This window comes from Myotis yumanensis, unplaced genomic scaffold (assembly GCF_028538775.1).
Source record: "Myotis yumanensis isolate MYYU_CA2020_CCGP unplaced genomic scaffold, mMyoYum1.0.hap1 SCAF_17, whole genome shotgun sequence".
Lineage (NCBI taxonomy): Eukaryota > Metazoa > Chordata > Mammalia > Chiroptera > Vespertilionidae > Myotis > Myotis yumanensis.
In genome coordinates, this window is record NW_027223768.1 from 40035118 (window position 1) to 40049535 (window position 14418).

A 14418-nucleotide genomic window follows, 5' to 3' on the forward strand; every position below is an offset into this window, starting at 1 on the left:
GTAGGTCCCGGTCAGTGTGGCTCAGTGGCTGAGCATCAACCCATGAACCAAGAGGTCACTGGCTCCCTTCCCGTCAGGGCACATGCCTGGGTTTCAGGCCCCATCCCCAACAGGGGGCAGTCAGGAGGCAGCAGACTGATGATGTTTCTCCCCCATCAATGTTTCTATCTGTCCCTCTCCCTTCCTCTCCCTCTAAACAAACAAACAATTGATGTTTCTCTCTCACATCTATGTTTCTCTCTCCTCTCTCTCCCTCCCCTTCCCTTCTCCCTTTTTCTCTAAAAATCAATGAAAAAAATATTCTCATACCTCCAGTGAGGATTAAAATAAAATATTTTTAATATAGAAAAGTCCTGAGAAACCAAGATGGCGGCATAGGTAAACACCAGAAATTGCTGCCTCGCACAACCACTTCAAAAATACAACTAAAAGATGAAACAGACATCATCCAGAACCACAGGAAGGTTGGCTGAGTGGAAATTCTACAGCTAGAAGGAAAGAGAAAAGCATACCGAGACTCAGAGGAGGTGCAGTGTGGAAGTAAAGTGCAGAGGTACGGAGGCACACGTGGAAAGGGCTGGCAGCTGAGGACACGGTTGTCTTTTTCAATCGGGAGGGAGTCTCAAGCTCCTGACTTCTCTGAACTCCAGTTCCGGGCGAGTCTCTGGGGACCCAGACTCATACAGGAGAAACTGGACTGTCTGGCATCGGTCGGAACTCGAGGGCAGCTTTCTCTCAGAGGTGCTTGCAGCGATTACCGGACACTGAGATGTGGGGCCTCTTAGGGTAGGACAGAGGAGCAGCCATAGCTGCTTGCTCCGCCCTGTTGATCCCCTGAGACCCCACCCCACCCAAGCTGTGGCAGAGGCTTTTGTAAATGAAAGGCCTGGCCCTTTGCAATCTGAAAATTACCTAACCAACTGCAGCTGGCCCAAGGCCCCACAGCAGCTTGCATTCGTTCACAGCTGAGCTCCTGCTGGGTAGCCTCAGGCAGAGGCTAAATTAGCACCTCCTTAGCGATCCAAGAGCCAGTGTATCCAGTGGTCAGAGTGGGACCATCCAGATTACAACTCCTCAGATCCATAAGGGACACACTCAGGGGGCAGACTCAGTGAGCACCAAAGCCCCACTGAAGCAAGTTTTGCCCCAGAAGGGTGTCTCCAGCACAGAAGTCCTCCCACTGCAGACACAGCTGATTCTCACAGTCAACTGGCCTGGAGGTCAATTCCTCCCAGTGATACCTACAACAATCAAGGCTTAACTACAACAAGACTGTGCACAAAGCCCACAAGGGGTTGCACCAAGAGTGTCCACCTCAGGTAACTGGGGAGGCTGAACCACTGGGCCCTATAGGACACGGAGCACAGAAAGCCACTCTATCAACACAGGGAAGCATAAAAAATGCGGAGACAAAGAAACAGGTCACAAATGACAGAAATGGAGGACAGCAAACTACTGGATATAGAGTTCAAAACCACACTTTTAAGGTTTTTCAAGAATTTTCTAGAAACCGCCGATAAACTTAGTGAGACACTCAAGAAATCTAGTGAGACCGCCAATAAATTTAATGAGATCCTCAATAAGTCTAGTGAGGCCCTCGAGGTTGTGAAAAAGGACCAACTAGAAATTAAGCATACACTGACTGAAATAAAGAATATTATACAGACTTCCAACAGCAGACTAGAGGATCGCAAGAATCAAGTCAAAGATCTGAAATACTGAAGTATGGTAGCAACCATCTCAGGTAGAAATTATAGTTTAACTTTAACCCTGCTGTTTGGCTTATGTACCTATTTGCTTTGTTTAACAATGGACAGGTTATTTTGATTTTCTGAATTATATAAATCATTCCATTCGATTAAATGCCTTATTGATTGTAATGTGAATATCCCATGGGTTGTGGTCATACTGATCTTAGAAAGAACATTTTTCCTTTACCTGGGAAGGACAGCACAGTTATCCCAAGGTCAGAGGGCTCTAGACCCAAAACTGTAATTCAGATAACATGCCTAAGTTTAACCCAGGTTACCCAAGGGCTCTAGACCCAAAACTGTAATTTAGATAACATGCCTAAGTTTAACCCAGGTTAATTTAGATAACATGCTGTTTCTGCTTCTGTAAACTGCTTTTTTGCGAGCCAGGTTCCTCATTCCAAACCCTGGGATGTAATCAATACCTTTGTGATTTTTTGCCTATATAACCCTGGAGCTGCGACCATCTTGTTACTATGAGATTCGGGGAATGCCCCTCATAGTCCCGGATTGCAATAAATGTGACTCTTCAATTAGACTTCTTGAGGCGTCCTTCTGTGATTCGAGGGGTACATTACAACAATACGAAGAAGCAAAAAACATCCAACCAGAAAAGAAAAAAGAAAAAAAAAAATCCAAAAATATGAAGATAGTGTAAGGAGCCTCTGGGACAACTTCAAGTGTACCAACATCAGAATTATAGGGATGCCAGAAGAAGAAAGAGAGCAAGATATTAAAAACCTATTTGAAGAAATAATGACAGAAAACTTCCTCTACCTGATGAAAGAAATGGACTTACAAGTCCAGGAAGCGCAGAGAACCCCAAACAAAAGGAATCCAAAGAGGACCACACTAAGACACATCATAATTAAAATGCCAAGAGCAAAAGACAAAGAGAGAATCTTAAAAGCAGCAAGAGAAAGACAGTCAGTTACCTACAAGGGAGAATCCATACAACTGTCAGCTGATTTCTCAACAGAAACTTTGCAGGCCAGAAGGGAGTGGCAAGAAATATTCAAAGTGATGAATACCAAGAACCTACAACCAAGATTACTTTATCCAGCAAAAAAAATCGTATACCTATGTATGAGGACAGTGGGGCGGGGGGGGGGGGGGGGGGGGAGGGGACAGGGGTGGGGGAGGCGCGGTAAGGGCAGAGGGCAGGGTGGGAACTGGGTGGAGGGGAGCTATGGGGGAATAAAAGAGGAACAATAGTAATAATCTAAACAATAAAGATTTAATTAAAAAAAAAGAAAAGTCCTATTGATAAAATGCTTAGGTGCCACCACAAACATGATAAAATAATTTAAGCTCTAGCTGGTTTGGCTCAGTGGATAGAGCGGCGGCCTGCCGACTGCAGGGTCCCAAGTTCAATTCTAGTCAAGGGCACATGCCTGGTTGTGAGCTGGATCCCCAGTGAGGGATGTGCAGGAGGCAGCCAATCAACGATTCTCCATCATCATTGATGTTTGTATCTCTTTCTCCCTCTTCCTTCCTCTCTGAAATCAATAAATATATATTAAAAATAATTTAAGTATGAAATAACTAGTCATTCCAACGCTATGTGTCTAAAGTAGTTGAAGAATGTTAGTTCATTCATTCTGTACGTCTCTGAAGAAATAAGAAACGGTAAAGAATGAAAATAATCAGATAATGCATGAAATCACACTTGGGAAAAATATTCCTTCTCCCAATAAACAATTATTGAGTGCCGACAATAATTCTAACTACACATTACAAACTATTAACAAACTGTTATCAAGACAGGTCTACAGCCCCCTGACATTTAATAAATACGTATTAGCACCTATCATATGCATGAAGCAAAGCACTAGAGACACTTCTATGAACAAGACAACCATGGTGTCCACCCTGGATTCTAGTGGAGGGAATAAGAAAGAAAAAACAACAAGTTAGAAATCACAATAAGGAAGCAAAGGGCCAGGAAATGAAAGCAGGGGACTCCTGTGGCTAAGGTGGGTGGAGAAGGTCCCTCTGAGGAAGTGACATTTATGCCAAAGATGAAGAGGAGACAGCACTGGGTGGTTCTGGGGAAAGAGCAATCCCAGTGCAAAGGAGGAGGTGGGAATGAGCAAAGAGCAGAAAGATGGCAGGGAGGGCAAGAGGCAGCAGGCGAAGTGTCAGAGGGGAAGACAGAAACAGGATCACACAGCCCACCGCAGGCACACGGAGAAGCTGGGATGGCAGTGGCCGGGCAATGGAAAAGGATTTCTTGTTTAAGGATTTTAAACAAGAAAGCAACATGATCTGATTTGCATTTTAATAACAATAATTCTTGCAGTTGTGTGAAGAATGGATTAAAAAGAGTCAGAGGGGCCCTAAGCAGGTGCCTCCTTGCTTAGAGCAGAGTCCTGGGCACATGCCTAGATTGTGGTTTGGATCCCTGGTCCGGATGCATACAGGAGGCAACTGAGTCTCAGTCTCTCTCTCTCTCTCTCTCTCTCTCTCTCTCTCTCTCTCTCTCTCTCGTCAATAAACATATCCTCAGATGAGGGTTTTTTTTTTAAAAAGAGGCAAGAGGGGGGACATTGGGACACAGCTGGGAGGCTAGCACAGTAATACAGGCAAAAATGGCAGGGATTTTGACTAAAATGCTAGGAGTGGGCCACTGATGAGATAGGGGTGGGTGAATTCCAGATGCATTTGGGAGATAGGAGAACTGATTGGATGTGGAGGATGAAGGATAAGGAGGAATCAAGAATGGACTAGGTTTCTGGCTTGAGCAACCAGACAGATGGTGCTGCCATTTATTGCAATGGGGGTGCAAATTACTGAGGTTTCTTTTTCTTCTGTGTTCATTCCTACCCAAGGGCCACCAAAGACATTCCAATTGCCAAATCCAGTGTGTCCTTCTTGTACCCAATGTCCCTTCATCTGACACCATTAGCCACTTGCTCTCCGCTAAAACTCCATTCTCGCTTGGTTTCCAAGACACCACACTCTCATGGTTCTTCTCTTAGCCATCAAGCCCCCTTCTTGGGGTCCGTACACCCTGCAGTTCTGTCCTTGGCCCCTGCTAGTTTCTTCAATACACTATCGCTTGGTGACCTCATCCGGGCAATCCACAGTTTTAAAGACTCCCATATCTGTGTTTCCAACCAGAATGTTCTCACCTCCAGCACCATCACCCCAGCTGTCTTCTGCCCATTTCTGTTGGGATGTGTCCACAGCATCTTAAACTCAACACATCCAAAAGTAACTTCATCGTCTTCTTCCTCCCAGATTCCCATCCCTCATCCCATATTCTTCCTCTGGGAAAAGCCCCATTTTCCAAAAATTTGCCCAACTTCCCAAACCCCAAGCCTCAGGATCATCATACACTCCCTCCTTCAAGTCCACAGCAAATCCATTTCCAAGCCCTATCAAATTTATTTTCTAATTGGCTCATGAAAATGTCCTCTCCTCATATCACGCTGCTTGTATTCAGGCCTTTATCTTCCTCTGGATTATTACGATCGCCCTCTGGTGAGCCTCACACCACTCTAACCCCGCCTTTACATCTCAGTAGAGAAACCCCTCCTTCCTGCAGCCTTTAGGACAAAATACAGCCTTAGGAACGGCAAGCAGGGTCTTTGGTGAGATAGTGCCTCTGGCTGGCTCCCCGCCTCAACTCCCACCAACTCTTATGCACTCCTACCTCCCACCACGTTGACGTAGGAAGGTTTCTGCATAACCACTCAGCTTCCCAGACATTTCTCCAGGGCCTGAACTTTGGTCTGAAGTGATGACTCTGTTTAGTGCCTTAACAGCACGCCATTATCGAGAGACTTCTTATATTGCTTCTCCCACCGAACTGTACATTATGTGAGGGCAGGGATCTCCTTCCTACAATACTTTTGGTGCTTAATATTTAAAAGGCGCTTAATGAATGTTTGTTGACTAACTGAACCTGGATCAAACTCAAGAAGGTTTTGCACGAGACATGAACTGTTATATACAGTATCCATGATCAGAAAAAGGTGACTTGGCGAGAAGAAGGCGTATTTTTCTAAAATTAACTAATAACAACACCTGCTCACTTGCACATACCAGCATCCAACTTTCATTACTGAACAGCCAGGTATGTCCAAGCTGTAGGTCACTATTATTCTGATGATCTTTTCGTATTAATATCCATTAAGGTTAAGTTTTTTAATTTTTCAGTTTTACCACTTTTAACACCCTGAGTTTAAGATCAGCCCAACTGCCTTGTCCTCAGTAGCAATGCCTGACCTCTCCTGCATAATTCTGTCTGAAGCACACAAGATTTCTGATAAACCTTAGGGTTAGGCTGTTTCCTACTTGTCTTAAAACACAAATGACACCACCATCACCCCCCCTCCCCCCCCCACCCCCCGCAAAATCCCCACAAAACAACAAAAACACACACCACACTTTTAACCTTTTTTTTTTTTTGTCTCAGAAGAAACATTTATACAGAATGGATTGTATCTTATCTGGCAGCTTCCAGAGGGTGGGGGGGACTTTCTCATTTATACTTTATGGCCCCTGGAATCATTGCTTTAATTCCATAGTTCCTGGTTCCAGCAATTACATTAAGGACTTCTTCCATGAAAGAAATTAATGAGTAAACTCGTATTCAGATACTCGTATTAATGATGCAACTGACATTTTTGCAGAACAAAAGAAGTGAAAGTGTGTTTCTTAGGAGTTGGCCTGTGACCATTCCTCAGTCACATCCTGAGGCAGCAGCGAGTTCTCCCGGAAACAGCACGGGGGTCCCGGGGCAGAGCCACCCGGAGTCCACAAAACCCCATCCAAGTCCACACACTGGGGCAGAGGCTCACCTTCAGTTTGACCCATAAAATTTGTCAAGGGGAAAAAAAGTGATTTAAAAGAAAAATGTGCTTTTTCCTGTCCTACGTCTTGTCAAACCAGGGTGCCCATGTCTGGCAGGACTGCGGATCTGACCAAAGTCTTTTCCATGCCCAGGTCTCTGCGTCCTCACCCCGACCCCCTGGGCACTTCCTCCCGGCGCCCCGCCGGCTCCAGGGTGAGATGAGGCAGGAGCCTGTGGGCTCTCCCATCGGGGAGGCTCCGAAACGGGCTGGGAGCGGTGGAAAGGGAAACACAAAGCAAACTGTCTCTGAAAACGCGAAAAGGAACCGACAACAAAGGCCCCACCGAAACGCCGGCCACTCCCCAAAGGTGCAGCACGCAGAACCCGGACTCCCGACCCGGATCCCAGGCGGGCCTGGGCGCCCGGGTCCCCGCGCGGGGGGCTGGCGGGAGCGCGGAGCAGGGCCGCTGCCGCACGACCCGGGACCCAGCAGGTAGGCTCCCCGCCTCCCCAACACGCGGGGACCCGGGGCAGGAGGACGAAGAGGCGCCGCACCTCCCAGGCCTCCGCGGCCGCGCTCCCCGCCGGCTGAACCCCGGCCGGGTGCTCGCAGGCCGCGCCGGGCCCCCGCCTCGGCGCCAGCGCGCAGGGCCCGATCCCCGCAGGGGCGAGCGCCGCCGGAGTCCCCGCGGCCCCAGCCCCGCCCGCCCCGGCCGCACTCACACAGCCCGAGCGCCGCCGCCAGCACCGACCACAGGCAGCGCCGGCGGTCCAGGGTCGCAGTCTCCGCCCCGGCCCCGGCGGGCGCGGCCATCGTCGTGCGCTGCAGCCCCGCGGCCGCGCACCGGGCCCGGCTGCCGTTCGCTCCGCTCCGCGCAGGGGCGCCGCCTCGCCACCACCGCCCAGTGGCACCTCCGCGCCGCGCCCCCACTCGCGGCCCCGCCACCGCCGCCAGCCCCGGCCCGGCCCCGCCCACCCGTCCTCCCATTGGTCGGCCCCGCGCCCCTGGAAGGACGCTATTGGGCGATACGACTGTCCATCACCCCCTCTCGTCAGGCGAGGCCGCACCTCCTCCGTCCCACCCGGGCTGCCAGCCTAGAGCGGGAGGCCAGCACCGGCTCCGCCGCTCTGCGCGGTGGCTGCCGCCTGCCGCCTGCCGCCCCGCCGCCCGGCCCCGGCCGGGTCCCCTCCGCCTCTCCAGGGTCCCACCCACCGCTCCCCCCATTGTCTCCTCGTCGCGGGTCTTTGCCCGGGGGTCCCGCCCCTGCGTCCGCTCTTCCCGGTTTCTGTGAGCCTCACCCACGGGAACCGCAGTTTAGTGACAAAGTCAGTAAGGGCGGCGGGGGGACTTGTTTCAATGGCCCTGACACACCTCCCCCTGCCCGGTCCCCACGCCCGGCCTGGATAATGTGTGAGCTGTGCCTCCTCGGACCTCTGATTCTGCAGTCTCCATCTTGCCTCCCCTCCCCTGGGGAACCCCTTGGGCTGCAGGAGCGGCGGGAACCGGGAGCTCTCCTACCGCCTGGGACACAAAGGAGGGCGCTTCCTGTTTGCTTTGCTTTCGCCAACAAAACGTCACCGGGTTTGTCAACAAAAACGGGGATGGGGGCGTTCCCACCCGGACCCCCCGGTGCGCGCGGCCCCGCAGAGCGGGGTCACCTTGGCCCAGGAAGGGGCCGCGCGCGCCGGCTGCCCCGTAAAGACTGGACAGTGTTGGGAGGGTCCCCGGAACCGCTGACCAAGGGAAAGCGGGGGGCAGAGAGGAGAGAGATGCGGTGAAACCGGGGGCGGCGGGGAGCGTGAGGGAGGAAACACGGTTAGACGAGATTGGAGGAACAGGTCGGAAAAGGGACGGCAGAACTTGGGCAGAGCCCCCCTTCCCCCCCGTGGAGGCAGCAGGTGGTCCCGCAGAGGCGTCAGCTCAGTAGCGGCCGAAGGACGAACATGCATCCGGAGCAAATGTTTCCACGATGAGGAACACCAGGCCGTCAGGAGGTAGGACGTGCCTGTGGAACGAACAGGTGAGCGTTACCGAGCTCGTCTGCAGCGGTTGCAAAGAGAGAAGGCCACGCAAGGTGGCTGTCACCGCGCTGTCCTCGCATGCAGTTTCTCACCCGTCTGTCAAGGGAGTAAATGGAAAAAACAAAAACAAAACCCCTGACTTCCAACCATTACTGTGCGTCCGAGGATCATTCAGCAGCCCTCCTCCTTTCAGCACCTCCTCCTCCATCCTGGAAACTCCTCTCCAGCTGGAGCAGTGGAGGCAACACGGTGGCTTGGGAGGGAGGCTTCCCAGAAGGTCAGAAGGGTCCTTGGTAAAGGGCTGCTGCCTCTGAAAGGAATGGGCTCCTTGGGGGAGAGCCCCCCGCCCCCCAATAATCAGCAATAAGGACAGTCACATGCAGAGGCCTTTGGCTGATGGTTGCCTGTGCCCTGGCCCCTGGGTCCCCCTGGGTTCCTGCTCCCTACAGTCCACACTAAGAAGGAGTCTACCTTGGGGACCCTCGGGGCGTTGGCTTTCTCTTCCTAGGGTTGAGATAAGAGGCACTCAGGACCATCTGTTGACGAGTATCCCTGAGCAGGGTTTTCTAGAGCTGGGACTAGCGGGAGACAGTAGGAAGACGGTGACCGGCACCAAAGTTCCCAATAGATCTTTGTGACTGTGGCGGAACCCTCCTCACCCTCTGCATTCTCACTGGCATTGCCTCCCTCCTTGTGTTTTGAGACTTGTTGACAGAGGACAGTTGGAAAACTGTGGTCCGTGGGCGAGGATACCCAGGCTCCTGGAACACAGAATTTGACGGTTAAGGGATAAATGTCAGATAGAGTTAAAGGTGAATTTCAGACCACAGGGAGAAAGGTTTGCCTGAGCTAAAAACCAGTTTCATTGATATTTCTATGGGAAGAACATCTTAGTTCAGGAGAAGGGTTGCATGCTTATTACACATTTTTGAAAATCTGAGAGTCTTATTGGCTCTGATGTCTCTGGGCACAGAGGGGTACCCGGAGTAATGGGGACCTTGGGAGGTGCTCATTGTCATGGGGGATACAGCACCAGGCTCCTTTGTTCGCTGTGACTGGAGACCCTGTCTGCCCTGCCCTGCAACGGTCTCTGTACCACCTCCCCTCACTGGGGACGGATGCCTCCTGCAGGGGTCACAGGCATTCCTCTGACCGGAGAGGTTTCTCACCAGTCAGGCAGTTGGTATCTTGAGTTTTGTTCCTGTCGGTCTTCCTGCATCTCTGTTGTGAGGGGTAAATGAGATCCTCTCCGGAGCCTGCAGAGTAAAAGGCAAACTCTTTTTCAATCACTAGAGAGAAGTTGGAGGAAGAAAAAGAAAACCCCCAAAGATGGTAATAAACTCTAGCAAGTTCAAGTGGGAAAGGAGAGCATAGAGCCCTCTCAGTAACTACAGAGACTGGGGTTCTCAGAAACCTGAAGTTTTCATTATTTCACGTAAGTTATATTTTGTAGTTTCCTCATTCTGGGGAAATATAAACTTCTGAAGTTTTCGGGGCACGTTTGGTAGGTTTGGGAGTAAACTATTCGGGCATTTAGAACTGATTAACAGTTTAAAGTGTATTATCCTCTTTGCCTTGAGCTCTAATAAGAAGGAAAGAGTAGGAGGGGAAGTAGAGGACAGTTTCAAATAAAACTGGGGCAGGGCTGAACGTTAGAGCTCCACACGGTGATTTACTGGCGTCAAACCACAGGGAGAAAGTCGACAATTCAGTGTCTGGCACGAAGAGCTAGGGAACAAATGAATAAGCTGACGAATGGCATATGAAATAAAATAAATGAATAGGTCTATTTAGATTAGTCACCCTATTTATTGTTTCCTATCTGGTTACTTATTTGCTAGAGTGACACTTCATAATTACTGATTGTCCAAGTACCAACATTTACATTGTTAGTGAATTTGAAACAAATTACAGTCATTCGGCAATTATGCATTGAGTGCTGGCTTTGCTAGCATAAACCTCAATACTATTTAAAAATTTTAACTATAATAAATAAGCCATGCCTTAAAGATATTGGGACAATTGGGCACCAATTATAACCAATTATAAAATTGGTTGCCAATTATATAATTCAGTGTTGGTGTTGAGTCTTGGCCTCCAGCAAATTGTGATGATAGGAGACACATACAATTGGTTTTAATATGTTAAAGTATCTTTTTTTCTGGAAAGGTAAGAGTTTGGGATTTATGCAAAAGGAAAGAGATTTTCCAGCTGAAGACAACAGTTTGAGTAAAAACAGAGATGGGAATTCACAAGGCTGGAAAGGCGGTGCTTTGAACACTAGGATAACAGATGCAGGCTAGAAACCGACAATTTTACTGTTATTGGAAACTGCAACAACCAGAACTCAGTAGAGCCTGGAATCTGGCTGCCACAGGCATTGCCACACACTCATGCACTTTGTTAGTCATGAATATACACAGAATTCTGGTTTTTTAGATAAGAGGTAAATATTACACCAGCAATGACACTTTTCTTTTGTGTCGCTGATTTGCAAATATCAAAAGGGAAAATAAAATAGAAAACTGACTATAGAATTTTAAGAACTGAAGATAAACATCATTATAAAAATAACCGCTTGGGGGCGCGGGACTAAGTAGCTTCACATTCCTTTGTCATGGCGGCGACAGTGCAGGACACCGGCTCGTTGGTCTAGGGGTATGATTCTCGCTTAGGGTGCGAGAGGTCCCGGGTTCAAATCCCGGACGAGCCCACTTTTCTTTCCTTAAAAATTTAAAATTTCTAAATAAATACATCTTATAAATACGTATTGTTGCAAAACACGAAGATGGAACTTCCTGAACCGAGGGCGCACTTTACATTTAAATACCATTAAAAGATGTAACATGAAAACACTACAGACGCGGCTGTTCCGGAGTGCAGCGCGCACGCTGCGGGCGCACAGTTCCGACCTGGGTTGCCTGCTGGTGGGTGAGGCTTACCCTTGCCCAAGCCGGGCACGTCCACCGCCCGCGGGGCTGGGCTTCGGCTGGAGGAGCTTGGCCCGCCCTCACCTGGGACCGGCTAACTCAGGCGCCCTCTGCTCCGGTTAGGAGGGGTTGGGGTGCCCCCGGGTTCTGCACGAGGCGTCTTTTTTGCAAGCACGTGTTTTGAAGGGTTATAAGCAATTGCCGTGCCTCACTCTCGGATGCAGGGCAATCATATATTTGTACGAATCGACCTCATTCGATGCCCTGCCTCGCACGATTAGGGCCATCAACGTTCGAGCTCTAGGCTGGAGTTGTTGAATATAAACCGCTAAATGGCCTGAGTGAAAAAGAAAAAGCTTTTAATTTATAGGTTTAAGAAAAAACAAAGAGCCTGGGCTCGTCCGGGATTTGAACCCGGGACCTCTCGCACCCGAAGCGAGAATCATACCCCTAGACCAACGAGCCGCTCTCGGCAGACGGGCTCGAGGCGCCTCCCTTCAGCCTCACCCGCCTCTCTCCTTCCGCCTTTCGCTTTATTTCCCTTCGGACGCGGCCAGCGACTCTTTCACCGCCCAGACGCTCCCTCCCCCAGCCTTGGGCGCCGAGCCCTTCCCGCCGCGCGGAGGAGGGCGGCGGGGGCGCTCATTTCGCACCGTCCCCTCGGGACGCCGCGGTCCCGGAGCCCGGATCGCCGGGCCTTTCCGCCAATGGGGCGCCCTCGCGCCGGGAACCGGCTGGGAGGGTGCAGGCAGAGCCTCTGGGACGCGCCGGACGCCGCCGAGTGCTCGCCGCCCAGGGTCTCCCCGCCTCCAGCTTGCGCCCCTTGTGGGGAGCGCCCCCCCCCCCCCCACTCTCCCATGAGACCACCCTTGGTGCGCCCACGGACCAGGGCCCATCCCACTCTGCGCCCCCACCCGACGCCCGCTGGAGGGTGGGTCTGGGTACGAGGGCAGGAAGAACGGGCGAGAGAAAGACACCCTTATCCCGGCTCGGAAGGCGATAGGAAGAAAACAATCCCCAAGGAGAATTAACAGCCAACTTTCCCCCAACGTGCAGGATGGATCGCGCCTTCTTTTAAGCTCTTTGCGCGCATGGCACTCGCGGGACATTCACAGCAGCCTGCCCTTGGGTCCTGCTGTCCTCATGTCGCAGTGAGGAGTCCAGGCCCAGAGACCTAGGTAGCTACTGAGGCCCCTGGAAGGAGAGGAGGCGCTGGCTAGGAACCCCCGGAACCTGAGAAGCTGGTCTGAAGGGCGTGGAGGAGGGAGCGCTGGTGGATGCCCTGGTGCTAGGAGGAGGGGAGGGGCGGTGGCGGTGGGAGGGGCCTTCGTCCCACCCCACACCCCCCACCCCTGGCTTCAGGGCACCAACCCTGAGGCCCTGGGCCCAGCTGAGCAGGAGCGCTGGTTCTCAGGCGTCACGGGTCCTGGTCTGGGCTCCCCCTTGGCCTTGTCTGCCTTAGCCCTGAGCGTCCCCTTCTTCCCCAGCCCGCCCCCCACGCCCCTTCTCCTTGCGGATTGTGGTCACATTGCAGAGGCTCTCCATTCTGAAGCCCTCTTCCCTCCTTAGCTGCCCCTAATTCGGGATCCGTGGGACGGTAGCCGCAGCCTGGTCCGCTAACTTGGCACACGGACGGGCCTCTTGGCTGTGCTGAGCCTGGTTTGCAGCCTGGGGGGTGAGGCACTGACGGACTCACCACGTCAGGGAGGGTAGGGAGGGTAGTTTGCTTCGTCCATTGAAAGCCATGTCCTGATCCGAACAGAAACTTGGATCTGATTGAAAATTTGTGTCTTTTTCCAGACTCCAGCCTAACGTCCTACGGTAGTTCCAGCTACTTTCCCGAAAAACATTTCTATGAGGTTCCGCTCGCTGATCCTTTTGTCTAAGGTTGATTGCATGCCTCCCTTTGGATTTTGCCATCACTAAATCGTTAGGAATGAACTTTGGCCTCAGTCCTTTCAGTTTTCATTCAAAAGTTGTCCCTTGTTTTAAGTTTTGAGGGTGCATGAGGTCATTAAGGTGGCAGCGATCTAAGGTCTAGATCAGGAACAAAACTGAGAACGCTTTCATTTCCCCCGCGGATCATAGTACCCCGCGTTGTACACAGACTGGGTCTTGCTCTGGATGTTCCTGGGCGAATGGAAGAGGTTAAGCTGTGATTGTTTGTGAAGACGGGCTGAGGATAGTGTGTTACCAACAAGAAAGATACACAGATACATAGAGTAAGATCCTAATTTTGTAACAACCAAAAATTAGCAAGAAAAACAAAACATGGATACATGCACTAAAAAACTAGAGGAACACCCATAAAATATTGTTATCTCTGGGTACTGGAATTATGAATGAATTTTTATTTACTTAAAATATTATTTTCCTCCACAAATTTTCTAAAATAAAGGCTTTTATAATGAGAGATATTAAGATAATTGGCCTTTATTATTATTTTTAATTTTTCAATTATAGGTGACATACACTATTATATGTTGTAGGTGTACAGCATAGTGGTTTACACGTATAGACCTTATGAAGTGATCCCCCCTGTAAGTCTAGTACCCATCTGGCACCAAACATTTTTAAGTCACAAAGAAAACAGGGTTCTTACAACTATGCATCTCCTTGTGTTGGTGGAATGAAAGGAGACAGAGCGTGAGGACGCAGAGCAGGTCCTTCTGTGCCTTCCTGCTCTGACTTCTTGCAGAGGCGGCAGTGAACTGGCCGTCCCTCCTGAGGGGCAGTGCCTGGCGCCACCGGGCACACAGGGCTCCTTAGACAGCCCAACAGCAGTGACTATGTTGGACGTCCTGTAGTTTTCTTGAAGGGGAGGGAGTGCCTGCCTCTTGGTGATACCCATCCTTTGAATACCAACCATATAATCATTGTAGAATGCTGGTTAAAGAGCTATTCAGTTCACGTT

At 50.7% G+C, this 14418-nt stretch overlaps 1 protein-coding gene and 2 non-coding genes across 3 annotated transcripts in view; 1 reads left to right on the top strand and 2 right to left on the bottom strand.

Moving 5' to 3' along the window:
- The window catches only part of MPZL1 (myelin protein zero like 1), a 31325-nt gene extending 23875 nt beyond the window's left edge, over positions 1 to 7450 (bottom strand). The window contains exon 1 of the mRNA XM_070397552.1: positions 7276 to 7450. Within this exon, the coding sequence (XP_070253653.1) occupies positions 7276 to 7366 (91 nt within the window). The 5' untranslated portion in view covers positions 7367 to 7450. The remainder of the gene's footprint in view (positions 1 to 7275) is intronic.
- Positions 7451 to 11215: 3765 nt separating this feature from the next.
- TRNAP-AGG (transfer RNA proline (anticodon AGG)) lies at positions 11216 to 11287 on the top strand. The gene has a single exon. It is a non-coding gene; the product is annotated as a tRNA-Pro (tRNA).
- A 610-nt stretch (positions 11288 to 11897) lies between these two features.
- On the bottom strand, positions 11898 to 11969 carry TRNAP-CGG (transfer RNA proline (anticodon CGG)). The gene has a single exon. It is a non-coding gene; the product is annotated as a tRNA-Pro (tRNA).
- Between the last annotated feature and the right edge of the window lie 2449 nt (positions 11970 to 14418).